This window comes from Salvelinus namaycush, chromosome 28 (assembly GCF_016432855.1).
Source record: "Salvelinus namaycush isolate Seneca chromosome 28, SaNama_1.0, whole genome shotgun sequence".
Lineage (NCBI taxonomy): Eukaryota > Metazoa > Chordata > Actinopteri > Salmoniformes > Salmonidae > Salvelinus > Salvelinus namaycush.
Window position 1 is genome coordinate 18,446,972 of NC_052334.1, and position 15,498 is coordinate 18,462,469.

Genomic DNA, 15,498 nt, shown 5'->3' on the forward strand with positions numbered 1-15,498 from the left:
GCTTTTATAGTGAGCCTTGAGGTGGTACCACCCAGCACATCTAGAAGGGAGTGTATTTCATACCAAACCCTCCCTTGATATGACAGGAGCACTATCACAAGTTGAACTGCTAGGGGCAAAAAGAGCTAGATTTACTTACTAAAGGACCAAAATATCTCACTTTTGCAACGAACTGTTAAAATGAAGACCAGAATTTTTCATTAAAGTTACTTATGTACAATTTGATTGCACAGTGCATATGTAAAGTAAAGTCTACACCATATTAATATCACACTATGGACTCCCCTCGGATCATAAGGAAACCTGAGGAGGAAAGAAAACGATTGAAGTCTTCAAAAGAATCCCACAAGATAACAAGATTAAAACTCACAATTTTATTATGATAATGTTATTTGATATGACAAATTACAAGTGTATGCATATTTACATTATATATTTACGAAAAGTAACAAGTTACATCTGTATAAAGAAAATACAACTATGACATGAGTTATTGAACTATACATTTTACATCATATACTTAGAATTTTCAAACCATGGTAGAAATAGCTAGACATATATAAACCAATATAACCAGAACAAGAGCTGTTAAGTTTTAGATGGAAACTATGATGGACGTGAGGCACTTTTTCAAGGTTGTCAGGATGTGAAGCCAATGGCACTAAGAAACTGAAAGAAAAGATGCATGAGAAAGAAAGGAAACAGGCAGTGTTTACAGAAGAATTAGAGTACCATTTAAACTGCAATTTTCAAAACACAAATGTTTTCCACTATTTAGAAGTAATCACAGAAATGTTACATCATCAAGCGCTGTAAGAAAAAAGCCTACATACATCATCAGTGCACCAAAGCATTGGAGAATTGAAAAGTAACCACTCAACTGCTGTGAAAAGAAACCTTTTTAAGCAATACACTGAACACGTTTATATAGGCATTTCTTTTTAACGCAGACAAAGTCAAGAATGTACATTTTTAAGCATTCCAAAAATATGCACACTTTCCAAGATTGAAAGAAGAATAAAAGACTAGCAGCAAAGTGGTTAAAAACTGAAGTCTTATGCAAAGTTAACTGACAGGTAAAACATAAATATATTAAAGCAGACAAACATGTTGCATATATAACACAGTATATGATAGCGAGTTACACTGTGCTGGTTAATGCAGAATGAAACAGATGATTTCAGTATCTCTCAGCTAAACTTGTATGAATGTACGTCCTACACTTTACTCCTCAGCCAGCAAGTTTTTAAATCAGGTTAATCTAATCTTGGGTTTAGCTTGCAATATGCAGGGCAATCCAAATTACAATATGGGAGAATAAAAACATTGATAAACCAACCAAATGCGCACGCACACACACACACACGGTTATATGCGGTCATAGGAACTAGGTATTGTTTAAACAGTCTTTCGTAGCTGACTTTTCTCTCAAATCAATAAAAAAATGAGTGATTGTATCTAGCAGCTTTATATATATATATATATATATATATATATTTATTTTTTTAAATAAGTGGACTGCCACTACTGTACCATGTTAGTACTCTAGCCTTCCTCCCTTCATAGAAATCTACAATGAAACTCCATTAAAAGCTCAATTGTCATTTCCATCATGAACGCCCTCCACTTTCAATGTGAAATAATACTAAAAGGTGACTTATGTACATAATGCTGTCAATTGAAGCTACAGTATATGCATGCTGACAGCAATGATAAATACAGCTCTCTCTTTTAATTTCCAAAAAACAAGACGGGATTCTGATCCGGTATTTAAATATAGTGTTACTTATTTATAGGTGCTTGGAGTTTGGTACCTGGGGTAACGTCTACATAGCGTTAGTAAAGTGTCCCGTCACTGACTCAGTGTGGAGAGAGGTCTATGTGTTTCTCATGGTCAACAGTTTGCATAGAAAGTAAAGAGTATTGGTTGGTACCTCGCATGGGGCATAAAAGAGGGATATGGAAGAAGTTGACTGTCCCCATCCAGTCTGGCGACGAGACAGGGTTGCCACGTCCTTCTCAAGAAGTGGTGGTCCGGGGGATGGTGTGCATATCTATTGGCTACAGTACAGGGCTGTAATGACAAGCTTTTTAAATAGGGGTGATTTTAAATCCTTTTGATAACGATTTTGTCTAAATCACGTGTCAAACTCATTCCACGTAGTGTCTGAGGGTTTTTGCTCCACCCTTGTACTTGATTGATGAACTAATTAGTAAGGAACTCCCCTAACCTGGGTGTCTAGGTCTCAATTGAAAGGAAAAAAACAAAAACACACAGACACTCAACCCTCCGTGGAATGAGTTTGACACCGCTGGTCTAAATGATCAAAGAAACCAATTTCTTTGTTCTCAAAAACGATTAAGGTACACAGGCAGACAGATTTCTCAAAACAGTGGAATTAGCAATAACATACTGTCTTTTAAAGATGCAGCATCAAATTAATACAACCAGAGGTATGTCTACAGTTATTGTGGCTATGTTCCTCGGAGTGAAATATGGATTTCAACAAGGACCTTCATACTGCATCTCCCCATCAGCTTTCAACAAAGTCAGGTTTGTTACAACGAGTAAACACAGTTATCAGTTTCTATGATCACTGTGCTTGACATCTCACTGCATATGCATATGAAGACCTATGCACATATAGTGTGTAACAAACAATCATACCCATATGCTATAATTACCTATAGGCAAATGCCCTTTGACATTTAAAATTAGGTACCTGTTCATTCATGACTGGGCAAATGTTAAATTATGTATTCTCTGACTTACCGTGGACAAGCTGCAAAATGACTTGACAGTAGTACATTTGACTCGTTACAAATGCTTTAAATGACAAGGGGACAGACATCCAGTACTTTTGAAATTTGTAGATGGTGCTGTAACCCAACCTTGGAGACCAGTGCTTTCACGGTTGGCTTTTCGTACACAAAACTTGAGTTTTAGTTGGTAATTTCTAGTTTCCGACAAAAAAAAAAAAAAAAAAGGTTTTCACCAAACTAGTCTAATTTAAGTGCCTTGTTCAACAAAGGGGCACTCAAGACCCCTTACTCACCAACATTAAACAGAAAAACTTGCTGGTTGAGAAAAACTTCAGCTTTAAATAAAAAACAACAGTTTTACCATGAAGCGAAGATGTGATGGAGTCAAAATAGAAAATCTGGTAAAGTACCTGGAATTGTGACATTTTGGTCTCATGGAAGGTGAGTCAAGAAGTGCTAACATTAATTCTTGACTTGTTCGGGGGATGGAGGATTGCAAAAGACATTACCATATTTTCGCTCCTGCTCATGGAATTGATCACTTTATGTTGGAATGCAATTAAGTGGTCCAAATCACTTTACCAAAACAAGGAAATCATTCTAACATCTAGCTATGTCAGACTGTACCAGCAAAAGATAAAAAGGTGTTACCTTCTTTTTTTGTTCAACATTTGATGAATAGGAAAAATAAGGAAACACGTACACATCCACCACAGCAACATCTCTGAACTGTTAAATGACTCAATAAGAATGGTCTTAAGGTTAATGTACCATTAGAATTGTGTGAAGGGGGGATAAACATTTCTAGTGCACCTTCTCTAACAATTACACTGTCAGTGAATGCTCGAGTCATAAAGGAACTGCCAATGTTACCCAACTACAAATTCACAACAACATATCCCTTTTAGCATACTTCAAGTTTGTTTTCTGTATGCACAAATGTTTTGTTTTGTTGTGTAGTTGCTGCTCTCTGTACAAAAGACAATATTCCTTCATAAAGTTACACATTACTTGTTTGGAGAGTGACATGGTGGCCTGGTTGTTGTGTGTATTATGTACGAGTGTGAGTAAGAGTGTGTTTGTTTAGTAATATTTCCATGTCTGCTAATCGCAATGCCTTCTCCTCGCGTTCAGCTCCTGAACTATACTTCACGCTCAGAGCCCGTAAAGCACAAGGTTAGTCTTCCGCTGCTCTCTGCGTCGAAGGACACAAAAGACCTCCAAAGCCAGGCGTCTACAACAACATGTCACCCCCTCTGAGGTGAATGAAAAACAAGGTTGCCGGCATTTTAATACCCAGCTTTTTCCCGCTTTCCTGTGTCAGCTAGCTGTGTTGTGGGTAGGTCATCCCGGGTGAGGGGTCAGAGTTCAGTCAGGTCAACCAGCGGCCTTGTGCTTGCCCCCGCAGCATCTGCAGGCCTCCCCACAGTGGTGGCAGGCTCTCAGAGGCAGGTAGCAGCACATACAGGGAGCGATGAAGGACAGTGCCGTCAGGGCCAGCCAGCGCAAGCAGAACTGCTCGTCAGCCGCGTCACACGAGCACGGGTCCGAGAAGTCTCCCTCCGAGTCGGACATGCAGTGGTACAGCATGCTCTCGGCACAAAGCATGCAGCTGACTTTATAGATGCACTGCTTGATGGGGTCAGGAGCATCCTGGCACTGGCCCCGCTGGTTGTCCTCATGGTTGAACATTTCCCGGCAGTAGATGCAGCGAGAACGCTCCCCGTCTTCCCGCCTCCGCCACCCTTTTTTGGACTTGAGCAGTGGTGAGGGCTGCGCCTTGATGGAGGAGTCTTTACCCAGCCCTAGCCCCAGCCCTGTGCCCATGCCCATACTCCCAGGGCCTGAGTGGGACTCCATGCCCGGCCCCTCGGGGAAGAGGTACTCACACTTCTTGCTGTCCAGTTTGTGGAAGAGGGCAGGGAAGTCAGAGTCCTCTCGCTCTGCCTCCTGCTTCCACAAGACTGGGTGGCGGTAGTCCTCGTAGCCGCGAATCAGAACGTCCTTACGAGGGTTGATCCTTACAATCTCCTCCTCGTCCATGTGAAAGCTCACATGGCGCGTAGACTTGAAGGACACCTGATGGAGACACAGTGTTATTTTATTCAGTTCAGAGAACACAACAGACATTTTAGCAGTGTCAGTATATATTTCATTTATTTGAGTATGCATCGTGAATGATCTTTACTGTCCTTCCATGTCATGTAGGACATTCTTCAGAATTAGTATACCTTATTAAACTAGATCTAACATGGAGGTTTAATCTCCAGTGGCAATACAGGGCTATTCATATACTGTAATATAGTGGGTCACGGGTCCAACTTAGGAAATGGAACGTGGCTTTCCCACCTGACCTGATATGAATAAATTAACTTTATAAAAATGGAGACCCGTTCCGAATGAACCCGAGGACTGTCAGACACATTCCGAAAAGGCCCGTGGAGAAACAGACCCAAACAAACGCCTTCCGATCTGGATCCGAAGACCCGTTCAGATCCGAGAGCAGAAAGAAACCTCAGACTGAACACTGCCAACGCCATCAATAAACAAGTGACATTGGCCAAATGACCAACAGTTATGTGTCCTTAAAACCTGCCTATAACAAATAAAATAAAACGTTGTATTTTTCGATGTGTAGAACATGCAAAACTTTATAGCCAATTGTTATATTGGTTTTTACTTTCCTAAAACAATAAATTGTCCACCTCACAGCTCAGCTGTCAGAGATGTGAGTGCTAAATGCGCCAGGGCATTGCATGCATATAGGCGTATCGGCCTAGGTGTCCACTATGATATTCATATTTTTAAAAATATATATAAAAAAGGAAGATAAGCTTAGGCCTAGCCACACAGAAACAGAGATATAGAGTTCCTATGTTCACCTGGACAAGAGGAACACCTACGTGAGAATGCTGTTCGACTATAATTCAGTGTTCAACACCATGGTGCCCTCCAAGCTAATCACTAAGCTCAGGACCCTGGGACTGAACACCTCCCTTTGCAACTGGATCCTGGACTTCCTGACTGGCGGCCCCAAGGTAGTGACTGTAGGCAACAACACATCTGCCACTCTGACCCGCAACAAAGGGGCCCCTCAGGGATGCGTGCTTAGTCCCCTCCTGTACTCCCTGTTCACCCATGACTGTGTGGCCACGCACAACTCCAACATATTCAATAAGTTCGCATGACATAACATGGTTGGCCTGATCACCGACGACAATGATACAGCCTATAGGGAGAAGGTCAGTGACCTGGCAGTGTGGTGCCAGGACAACAAGTTATTCCTCAACGTCAGCAAGACAAAGGAGCTGATCGTGTACTACAGGAAACGGAGGGCTGAGCATGCCCCCATTCATGTAGCCGTAGTTGAGCGGGTCAAGAGCTTCAAGTTCCTAGGTGTCCACATCACTGAGGAATTAACATGGTCCACACACACCAACACAGTCGTGAAGAGGGCATGACAACACCTCTTCCTCCTAAGGTGGCTGAATCTTTTTGTGTCATGGGCTCTCAGATCCTCAAACAGTTCTACAGCTGCACCATTGAGAACATCTTGGTATGGCAACTGCTTGGCATCTGACTGCTCAAGGATTTCACCATGAGGCCAATGGTGACTTTAAATCAGTTACAGAGTTTAAAGGCTGTAATAGGAGAAAACTGAGGTTGGAGCAACAACATTGTAGTTACTCCACAATACCAACCTAAATGACAGAGGGAAAAGAATGAAGCCTGTATAGAATACAAATATTCACAATCATGCATCCTATTTGCAACAAGGCACTAAAGTGATACTGCAGAAAAAGCGGCAAAGCAATTCACTTTTTGTCCTGAATACAAAGTGTTATGTTTGGAGAGTACCACACTCCATTTTTAAGCATAGTGGTGGCATGTGTTTGATGTATTTGATACCGTTCAACTAATTCCGCTAAAACCATTACCACGAGCCCGTCCTCCTCAATTAAGGTGCCACATTATGTTATGGGTATGCTTGTAATCGGTAAGGACTGGGGAGTTTCAGAATAAAATATAAAAGGAATGGAGATAAGCACAGGCAAAATCCTAGAGGAAAATCTGGTTCAGTCTGCTTTCCACCAGACACTGGAGATGAATTCACCTTTCAGCAGGACAATAACCTAAAGCACAACACAAGGACAAATCTACACTGGAGATGAATTCACCTTTCAGCAGGACAATAACCTAAAGCACAACACAAGGACAAATCTACACTGGAGTTGCTTACCAAGAAGACAGTGAATGCTCCTGAGTGGCCAAATTACAGTTTTGACTTAAATCTACTTGAAAATCTATGGCCAGACCTGAAAATGGTTGTCTAGTAATGATCAACAACCAATTTGACAGAGCTTGAAAAATTTATTGAAGAATGTGCAAATGTTGCACAATCCAGGTGTGGAAAGCTCTTAAGAGACTTACCAAGAAAGACTCAAAGCTGTAATCGCTGCCAAAGGTACTTCTAAAAAGTATTGACTTAGGGGTGTGAAAATATGTAAAATTAGATTTCTGTATTTAATTTTCAATAAATTAGCTAAAATGTCTAATAACCTGTTTTAATTTTGTCATTATGAGATATTGTGTGTAGAGGGGTGATATTTTTTATTTATTTAATCCATTTTGAATTCAGGCTGTAACAACAAAATGTGGAATAAGTCAAGGGCTATGAATACTTTCTGAAAGCACTGTATATTTACATATCTACATCAGTTACATCGTACACCTGCACATTGTCCCGGTACTGGTACACCGTGTATGTATTGTGTACTTATTCCTTGTGTTATTATTTTAGTATTATTTATCTTTTTCTCCATACCCGTTCTTCCTCTCCTCTCCACCCGCTCTTCCTCTCTTCTCCACCCGTTTCTCCTCGCCTCTCCACCCGCTCTTCCTCGCCTCTCCACCCGCTCTTCCTCTCCTCTCCACCCGCTCTTCCTCTCCTCCCTACCCGCTCTTCCTCTCCTCCCTACCCGTTCTTCCTCTCCTCCCTACCCGTTCTTCCTCTCCTCCCTACCCGCTCTTCCTCTCCTCCCTACCCGCTCTTCCTCTCCTCCCTACCCGCTCTTCCTCTCCTCCCTACCCGTTCTTCCTCTCCTCCCTACCCGTTCTTCCTCTCCTCCCTACCCGTTCTTCCTCTCCTCCCTACCCGTTCTTCCTCTCCTCCCTACCCGCTCTTCCTCTCCTCCCTACCCGCTCTTCCTCTCCTCCCTACCCGCTCTTCCTCTCCTCCCTACCCGCTCTTCCTCTCCTCCCTACCCGTTCTTCCTCTCCTCCCTACCCGCTCTTCCTCTCCTCCCTACCCGTTCTTCCTCTCCTCCCTACCCGCTCTTCCTCTCCTCCCTACCCGCTCTTCCTCTCCTCCCTACCCGTTCTTCCTCTCCTCCCTACCCGCTCTTCCTCTCCTCCCTACCCGCTCTTCCTCTCCTCCCTACCCGTTCTTCCTCTCCTCCCTACCCGTTCTTCCTCTCCTCCCTACCCGCTCTTCCTCTCCTCCCTACCCGCTCTTCCTCTCCTCCCTACCCGCTCTTCCTCTCCTCCCTACCCGCTCTTCCTCTCCTCCCTACCCGCTCTTCCTCTCCTCCCTACCCGCTCTTCCTCTCCTCCCTACCCGTTCTTCCTCTCCTCCCTACCCGTTCTTCCTCTCCTCCCTACCCGTTCTTCCTCTCCTCCCTACCCGTTCTTCCTCTCCTCCCTACCCGCTCTTCCTCTCCTCCCTACCCGCTCTTCCTCTCCTCCCTACCCGCTCTTCCTCTCCTCCCTACCCGCTCTTCCTCTCCTCCCTACCCGCTCTTCCTCTCCTCCCTACCCGCTCTTCCTCTCCTCCCTACCCGCTCTTCCTCTCCTCCCTACCCGCTCTTCCTCTCCTCCCTACCTGTTCATCCATATTTAAAGAACTGTTTTAAACCTTCACAAAAGTATTTAACAGGTTAGGCCTATTTTGCAGCAATTAAGAAAGAAGGCGAGTTCCTACCGTATGCCTACCCAACAAATGACAGCAATAGAATAAAGATATTTTATAACATGCCTACTTTTAACCCATCTTAAAATAAAATACGGAGTACAAAATTAAAGTTAAAATTCAATTTTAGCCAACAAAATGAAACATTGCATATTTAAAGAACTGGTTTAGATTCCTAAATAAGCATACAATAATAATAATGATAAAACAAATGATAATAAACACAAAATTAAATAAAAGTTTGAAAATTACCTCAAACCTGAATAGCGAGTTGCACAGAGTCCATTTGGCCACATCAACATTCTTCTCATCTTTGTCCACTACAATATTAAACACTCCCATTGTCTGCTTCTTTTCACTATACTCTTTCTCTTTTAACTTCAATTAAAAAGGCCATCTTCGCAATCAACAGTGGCCTAGGCTCCTTTCACTCTGTCTCTCTCCTCAGCAGCAGGAGCACGCGAGGCGAGTGGCGGGAACCACTTTTAGCTGGACATAACTTATGTTTTATTGAGTTGCAATTGGCTGACAGATAAAAAGCAGATGAAAGTAATAATTTAGGGCCCAGTGCCGCTTGGTTCCGAGTCGGGTCTCAGAATTCCAGGTCTGTTGGACCCGTGAAGTCTTCCAGTCTAGAGGTGTTTGGTACTGACCTGAGGCGGCAGGTAGCGGTGGTTGCTGGAGGGAAACTGGTCAAAGGGCTGAGCGCGGACGTAGCATCCCCGGTAGGGTTCAGTGGACACCACATTGTGGGCACTCAGGGGGGAAAAGGGCTCCTTCATTGGCGTACAGATGGAGGGCAGCGCCTCACACAGGGGCTGCAACACAACCACAAAACCTCTATATCATTCATTTTTCACATCTCACCTTAATTATACAAGGCTCCGTTATTATATTTCACAAGTAGGTATAAGAAGCATATCACTGACTCACATTAGCTACTCACATTAGCTACAGACACCACTGATATTCTAACTATATTTGTCCCACATTTGTCCACCAGGTAGCGCCCAGAGAACACATTTCTCCCTGTGCCTTTGCCTGTGATATGAGATGACTCAAGCCCCTTCTGTTGAGAACTCAAGAGATCCTATCAGGCTCCCATGTGTTCTCACAGGCATTTTATTGATGTGACAAATCCTAGTCAACTGTATTGGACAACTACTGTTGAGAACTCTAACACACACAAATACATGTATACATACACCCACCAGGAGAGGAGGAGTGGTAGAACCGGTGCGGAGGAGAGGAGGAGTGGTAGAACCGGTGCGGAGGAGAGAAGAGGTAGAACCGGTACAGAGCAGAGGAGGTAGAACAGGTACGGAGCAGAGGAGAGGTAGAACCGGTACGGAGGAGAGGAGAGGTAGAACCGGTACGGAGGAGAGGAGAGGTAGAACTGGTACGGAGGAGAGGAGAGGTAGAACCGGTGCGGAGGAGAGGAGAGATAGAACCGGTACGGAGGAGAAGAGAGGTAGAACCGGTGCGGAGGAGAGGAGAGGTAGAACAGGTACGGAGCAGAGGAGAGGTAGAACCGGTACGGAGGAGAGGAGAGGTAGAACCGGTACGGAGGAGAGGAGAGGTAGAACCGGTACGGAGGAGAGGAGAGGTAGAACCGGTACGGAGGAGAGGAGAGGTAGAACCGGTACGGAGGAGAGGAGAGGTAGAACCGGTACGGAGGAGAGGTAGAACCGGTACGGAGGAGAGGTAGAACCGGTACGGAGGAGAGGTAGAACCGGTACGGAGGAGAGGAGAGGTAGAACCGGTGCGGAGGAGAGGAGAGGTAGAACCGGTACGGAGGAGAGGAGAGGTAGAACCGGTACGGAGGAGAGGTAGAACCGGTGCGGAGGAGAGGAGAGGTAGAACCGGTGCGGAGGAGAGGAGAGGTAGAACCGGTGCGGAGGAGAGGAGAGGTAGAACCGGTACGGAGGAGAGGTAGAACCGGTACGGAGGAGAGGTAGAACCGGTACGGAGGAGAGGTAGCACCGGTACGGAGGAGAGGTAGAACCGGTACGGAGGAGAGGTAGAACCGGTACGGAGGAGAGGAGAGGTAGAACCGGTGCGGAGGAGAGGAGAGGTAGAACCGGTACGGAGGAGAGGAGAGGTAGAACCGGTGCGGAGGAGAGGTAGAACCGGTGCGGAGGAGAGGAGAGGTAGAACCGGTGCGGAGGAGAGGAGAGGTAGAACCGGTGCGGAGGAGAGGAGAGGTAGAACCGGTACAGAGGAGAGGAGAGGTAGAACCGGTACGGAGGAGAGGTAGAACCGGTGCGGAGGAGAGGTAGAACCGGTGCGGAGGAGAGGAGAGGTAGAACCGGTGCGGAGGAGAGGAGAGGTAGAACCGGTGCGGAGGAGAGGAGAGGTAGAACCGGTACGGAGGAGAGGAGAGGTAGAACCGGTGCGGAGGAGAGGTAGAACCGGTGCGGAGGAGAGGAGAGGTAGAACCGGTGCGGAGGAGAGGAGAGGTAGAACCGGTGCGGAGGAGAGGAGAGGTAGAACCGGTACAGAGGAGAGGAGAGGTAGAACCGGTACGGAGGAGAGGTAGAACCGGTGCGGAGGAGAGGTAGAACCGGTGCGGAGGAGAGGAGAGGTAGAACCGGTGCGGAGGAGAGGTAGAACCGGTGCGGAGGAGAGGAGAGGTAGAACCGGTGCGGAGGAGAGGAGAGGTAGAACCGGTACGGAGGAGAGGAGAGGTAGAACCGGTACGGAGGAGAGGAGAGGTAGAACCGGCACGGAGGAGAGGTAGAACCGGTACGGAGGAGAGGTAGAACCGGTACGGAGGAGAGGTAGAACCGGTACAGAGGAGAGGTAGAACCGGTACGGAGGAGAGGAGAGGTAGAACCGGTGCGGAGGAGAGGAGAGGTAGAACCGGTACGGAGGAGAGGAGAGGTAGAACCGGTACGGAGGAGAGGAGAGGTAGAACCGGTACGGAGGAGAGGTAGAACCGGTACGGAGGAGAGGAGAGGTAGAACCGGTACGGAGGGGAGGAGAGGTAGAACCGGTACGGAGGAGAGGAGAGGTAGAACCGGTATGGAGGAGAGGTAGAACAGGCGTAATGGTGAGTTCTTAATGATGGCCAGCACATTTCAGCACTCACACAAGCATGGAGCTCTCATCTGAGCACGTACACAGCCACACACTTGGACATGCAGTTGCACACAAGTTCTCTAACACATATTGGTACACAAACTTATATGCAGTAACACAAAGATGCATATTCTCACACAGATAAGCATATACGTTGTATTTCAAACACAAGCAGAAACACACCCTTCCTCATTCAGGCCTCACACTGCCTCGCTCACTCACACTGCCTCGCTGCCTGCGTGTGGAGGAGGCTGCTGGCTCTGGTTAGTCAGTGCTGTGTGTAAAGTAGCCCACGCCAGTGTTTTAACACACAGCGGAAATCTGGTTTGCTCCCAGCTGCTGCTACAGTAATTACTGTCCTGTGGTTACTAAGAGATGCTTCCTTTGACCCCCCCAACTCCCCTTCTTTCTCTTTTTACCCTCTTCTCTCCCTCTCTCCCCCTCAGACTGCTAAAATACTGTGTGTGTGTGTGTGTGTATGCAGCAGTCTGAGCAGGAATGCCAGAATAAGGAGGGTAAAGAAGAGAAAGAACAGAACAGGGAAAAAAAAAAAAGTGTGTGTATGTGAGCATATGCATACGTGAGTGTGTATGCATGTGTGTGTGTGAGAGAGAGAGCACGGCCAACAAATCTGCTGAGGGAATGTCATAAACCAACTCCAGCTGGAGAAATGCAGGCCAGAATTTAAAATGCCAGATGACAGCTGTGTGTGTGTGTGTGTGTGTGTGTGTGTGTGTGTGTGTGTGTGTGTGAGAAAGAGAGAGAGGGGGTTAGGGGGATGAAATTGGAACCAGACTTGGGCTTGCTTATAAAGCGCTGTGCTGAGCCCCACCATTCAAAAGGCATGCGTGGGGGCCAATCTGGTTCCGATCTGACCCCAGAGATGTTGAGGTGGAGATGGTGGGGGGTGACCTGGCTCAGGACCAACATACGAGCTCCCAGGCACACACAGGGGAAGGGGCTGGCCTGCTGTGTGTGTTGTATCAGTGACTCAAAGACTCCCAGGTCCAAGCATCTGCATGTTCACATTTCATTGTGAAGCATCCCAAGAAAAAGGAATTCAGATGTGTGTTAGAGAGGGAGAGAGGAGGGGGGGAGAGAGGGATTGTGTATGAGTTCTTCAGTGTTACGGATGATGACTCATCCCTAGAATGCAACCTCGTAATGCTGCTCAGCCCTGCTCTACAAGGATTCTACTGGGGCTTCTCTCCAGTACGCTTTCTCCTCAACCAAACAACCCAACCTGACTAGAACATGCCAGGTGCCATTTGACCCACATTTGGGGTTTACTTGTTTAATCTCTCCAGGACTCTGGCACCCCACCTCCTCTCAAATACTTGGTTGAGTTTAGATCGCACCAAACACTACAATTCTACAAGTCCTATATCCATTTAAGATGAGGAGAGGCTCACCCATCCCCCTCAGCGGATATCGTGCAGTACAAAACAGATGTGGTTTTGCGTTCTCAAACACCTGTCAAATGTGGTACCTAAACAAGGTTCTGCAAGGAGGGTGGGAGGTGTATGCAATTTGTGCAGTATGTCAGCCTTTGAGTGTGTATGTATGTGTCGACTGTGTGATTATGCATGTGTGTGACTGGCTGTGCGGTGTCGGGGTGAGAGAGGAAGACTGTGGCGTTTTGGTAGAGGGTGCTGAACCCTGCTGGGCAGGATGTGGGCTGATACCACACACACAGTGGGTTAAGAGGTTCCAGATACCAAGAGACCTGGCTGGCCATTGATGTCTGCATGGGCTCAGAGCTTCAGATTATGAGGGGAAAACCAGACATCCCAAAACACTACTTGGCAGACATGTTACTAGGCCAGTCCAGCTCATGTAGAGAAAGGCTAAATCCAATACAGGCCCAAACGAGGCTCCGGAGTGCCCTCCATCCCATGTCAAAGTGACTCGTCTCGTGGCTCTCGGCTGGGCTACAGCACAAGGTCACTTTCAGCTAAATCAATTCATGTCAGACCTTTGATGAATAAATGAAACTGAACAAAAAACTCTGAACAAATGTTTTGTCTGTGTACACAGTTCTCATCATTGGAGTCAAATTCTGTGATGCAGCCAAGGCTGGAACGTGTTAAATTATGAAGAGGTGCAGGCTAATGTCACACATTGTGTGGTGGCATTTAAGTGGAGCGTTCGTTATCTCTCTCTAGCTGGGTGGCTTGGTGTTAGAGTGACTAGCCTCACGGTTTCTCGTCCGTGTAGCTCAGGTCACAGACCGCAACACTCGGATGCCAAATTACCATGGCGACATCCTCAGTTGCTCACTCACCGAACCCCCCTCCCCCTTTCCTCCCACCGCCTGCTCTTCTGCTGCTTAGCAACAATGGTGCCATTGGACTTCCTGTATGGCTGATTCCTTAAAGCTGCTCTCCACATGAACAGATTCCCCCTCCATCTCACACCCTCTGACCTTCTCTACTCCACTCAGTGAATGAGGTCAGATACTGAGGGGTCAAAGGTGACTGCAGCCCAGCCACCGAGTCACTGATTGACACAAAACTCACAAATACTGAGAACTAAAGAACAGCAGGAGCTACTAAATGATTGGCTTGGCAGGTCTTCTGAAACAAGGACTTTCGTTAAGAGGTTCAGTTTGCCATGTATACTTAGCAAATACCACGCATTGTACCATCATGTCACAAATCTGATGGGGGTTTCTACTTGAAGTGTTAAGGAGCAGTGTTGTTTCTACAACACAAAATCAGCTTGGGTGTGTCGTCATATACCTGTACTCCCTCTTGTTCAGATTGAGAAAACCTTGCTAACCACACCTGTAGCTTGTGAAATCTCAGACTGAGGACAAAGTGATAACCAACTCCTTTATCAGTTTACCAACAATACGCCTGAGCACAGCTCAATCTATTAACAGACGAGGAACATGAGTAAATACAAGTGGCTTCAGATAATCCACGCAATTATTTTTACACAATTGGGTTCCCCCAGGTATCAGTTTTGACCAGATGACAGATGCGCACACCTAAGCCGTGGGCACACTCGACAACTCCCCAGCAATGGAAGGTAAGGCCCTGGCTGTTCAAACAGACTCAAATCCTAAAGACAACTGGCAGAGTAGAAGACAGAAGGGCCTGAAGCAGTACAGATTTCCCTCTGCCCTGCTTCCTGGATTCAAGCACCGGCAAGAGAACTGAAACACACACTAGACTTGTGAGAAGTAGAGTTAGTCCTACAGCAAACCTCTGTGCTAGCAAATAGAGACACAGGTACATGGAGAATATGAGGACCCCAGTCTTTGGACTCACCTGTAATCCATCTTCAAGAGAGTCCGAGTCGTCAAATGCAGGACAGCCTGGAAAAGAGAAGACAGAAGAAAATCAGATATTCAATAAGACTTCCAGCTACACAGATACAGGTGAGCTACAGAGAGAGACAGAAAGAGTTCTCGTAACATACAGTATGTCCACACGTCACCAAGTCCCTAAAAATGACAAGCCCCCAGACCTCCCCACAAGTACGTCACTGGTGATAGAGGAAAGAGAGAAGCAATTAAGGGAGGTATGGTTGGCAAAGACTTCCATTCACCCGAGAACAGCTAAAAGGGAAATGAAAGCTATTTTGTGTTAGTGGGACACATGGCCTAATGAAATCGACTCTCTACTTGTAAAAGTGCAACTCGAGTCGATGCTAAAAAGCCATGAATGTTGCATTCACTG

General features: G+C 46.2%; 1 protein-coding gene across 1 annotated transcript in view; it reads right to left on the minus strand.

Moving 5' to 3' along the window:
• Positions 1-354: 354 nt before the first annotated feature.
• Positions 355-15,498, minus strand: part of LOC120023163 (sprouty-related, EVH1 domain-containing protein 1-like) — a 100,876-nt gene continuing 85,732 nt past the window's right edge. Inside the window, exons 4-6 of the mRNA XM_038967175.1 lie at positions 15,088-15,134; positions 9,385-9,549; positions 355-4,842 (exon numbers count right to left, since the gene is read on the minus strand). Coding sequence (XP_038823103.1) covers positions 4,141-4,842; positions 9,385-9,549; positions 15,088-15,134 — 914 coding nt within the window. The 3' untranslated portion in view covers positions 355-4,140. The remainder of the gene's footprint in view (positions 4,843-9,384; positions 9,550-15,087; positions 15,135-15,498) is intronic.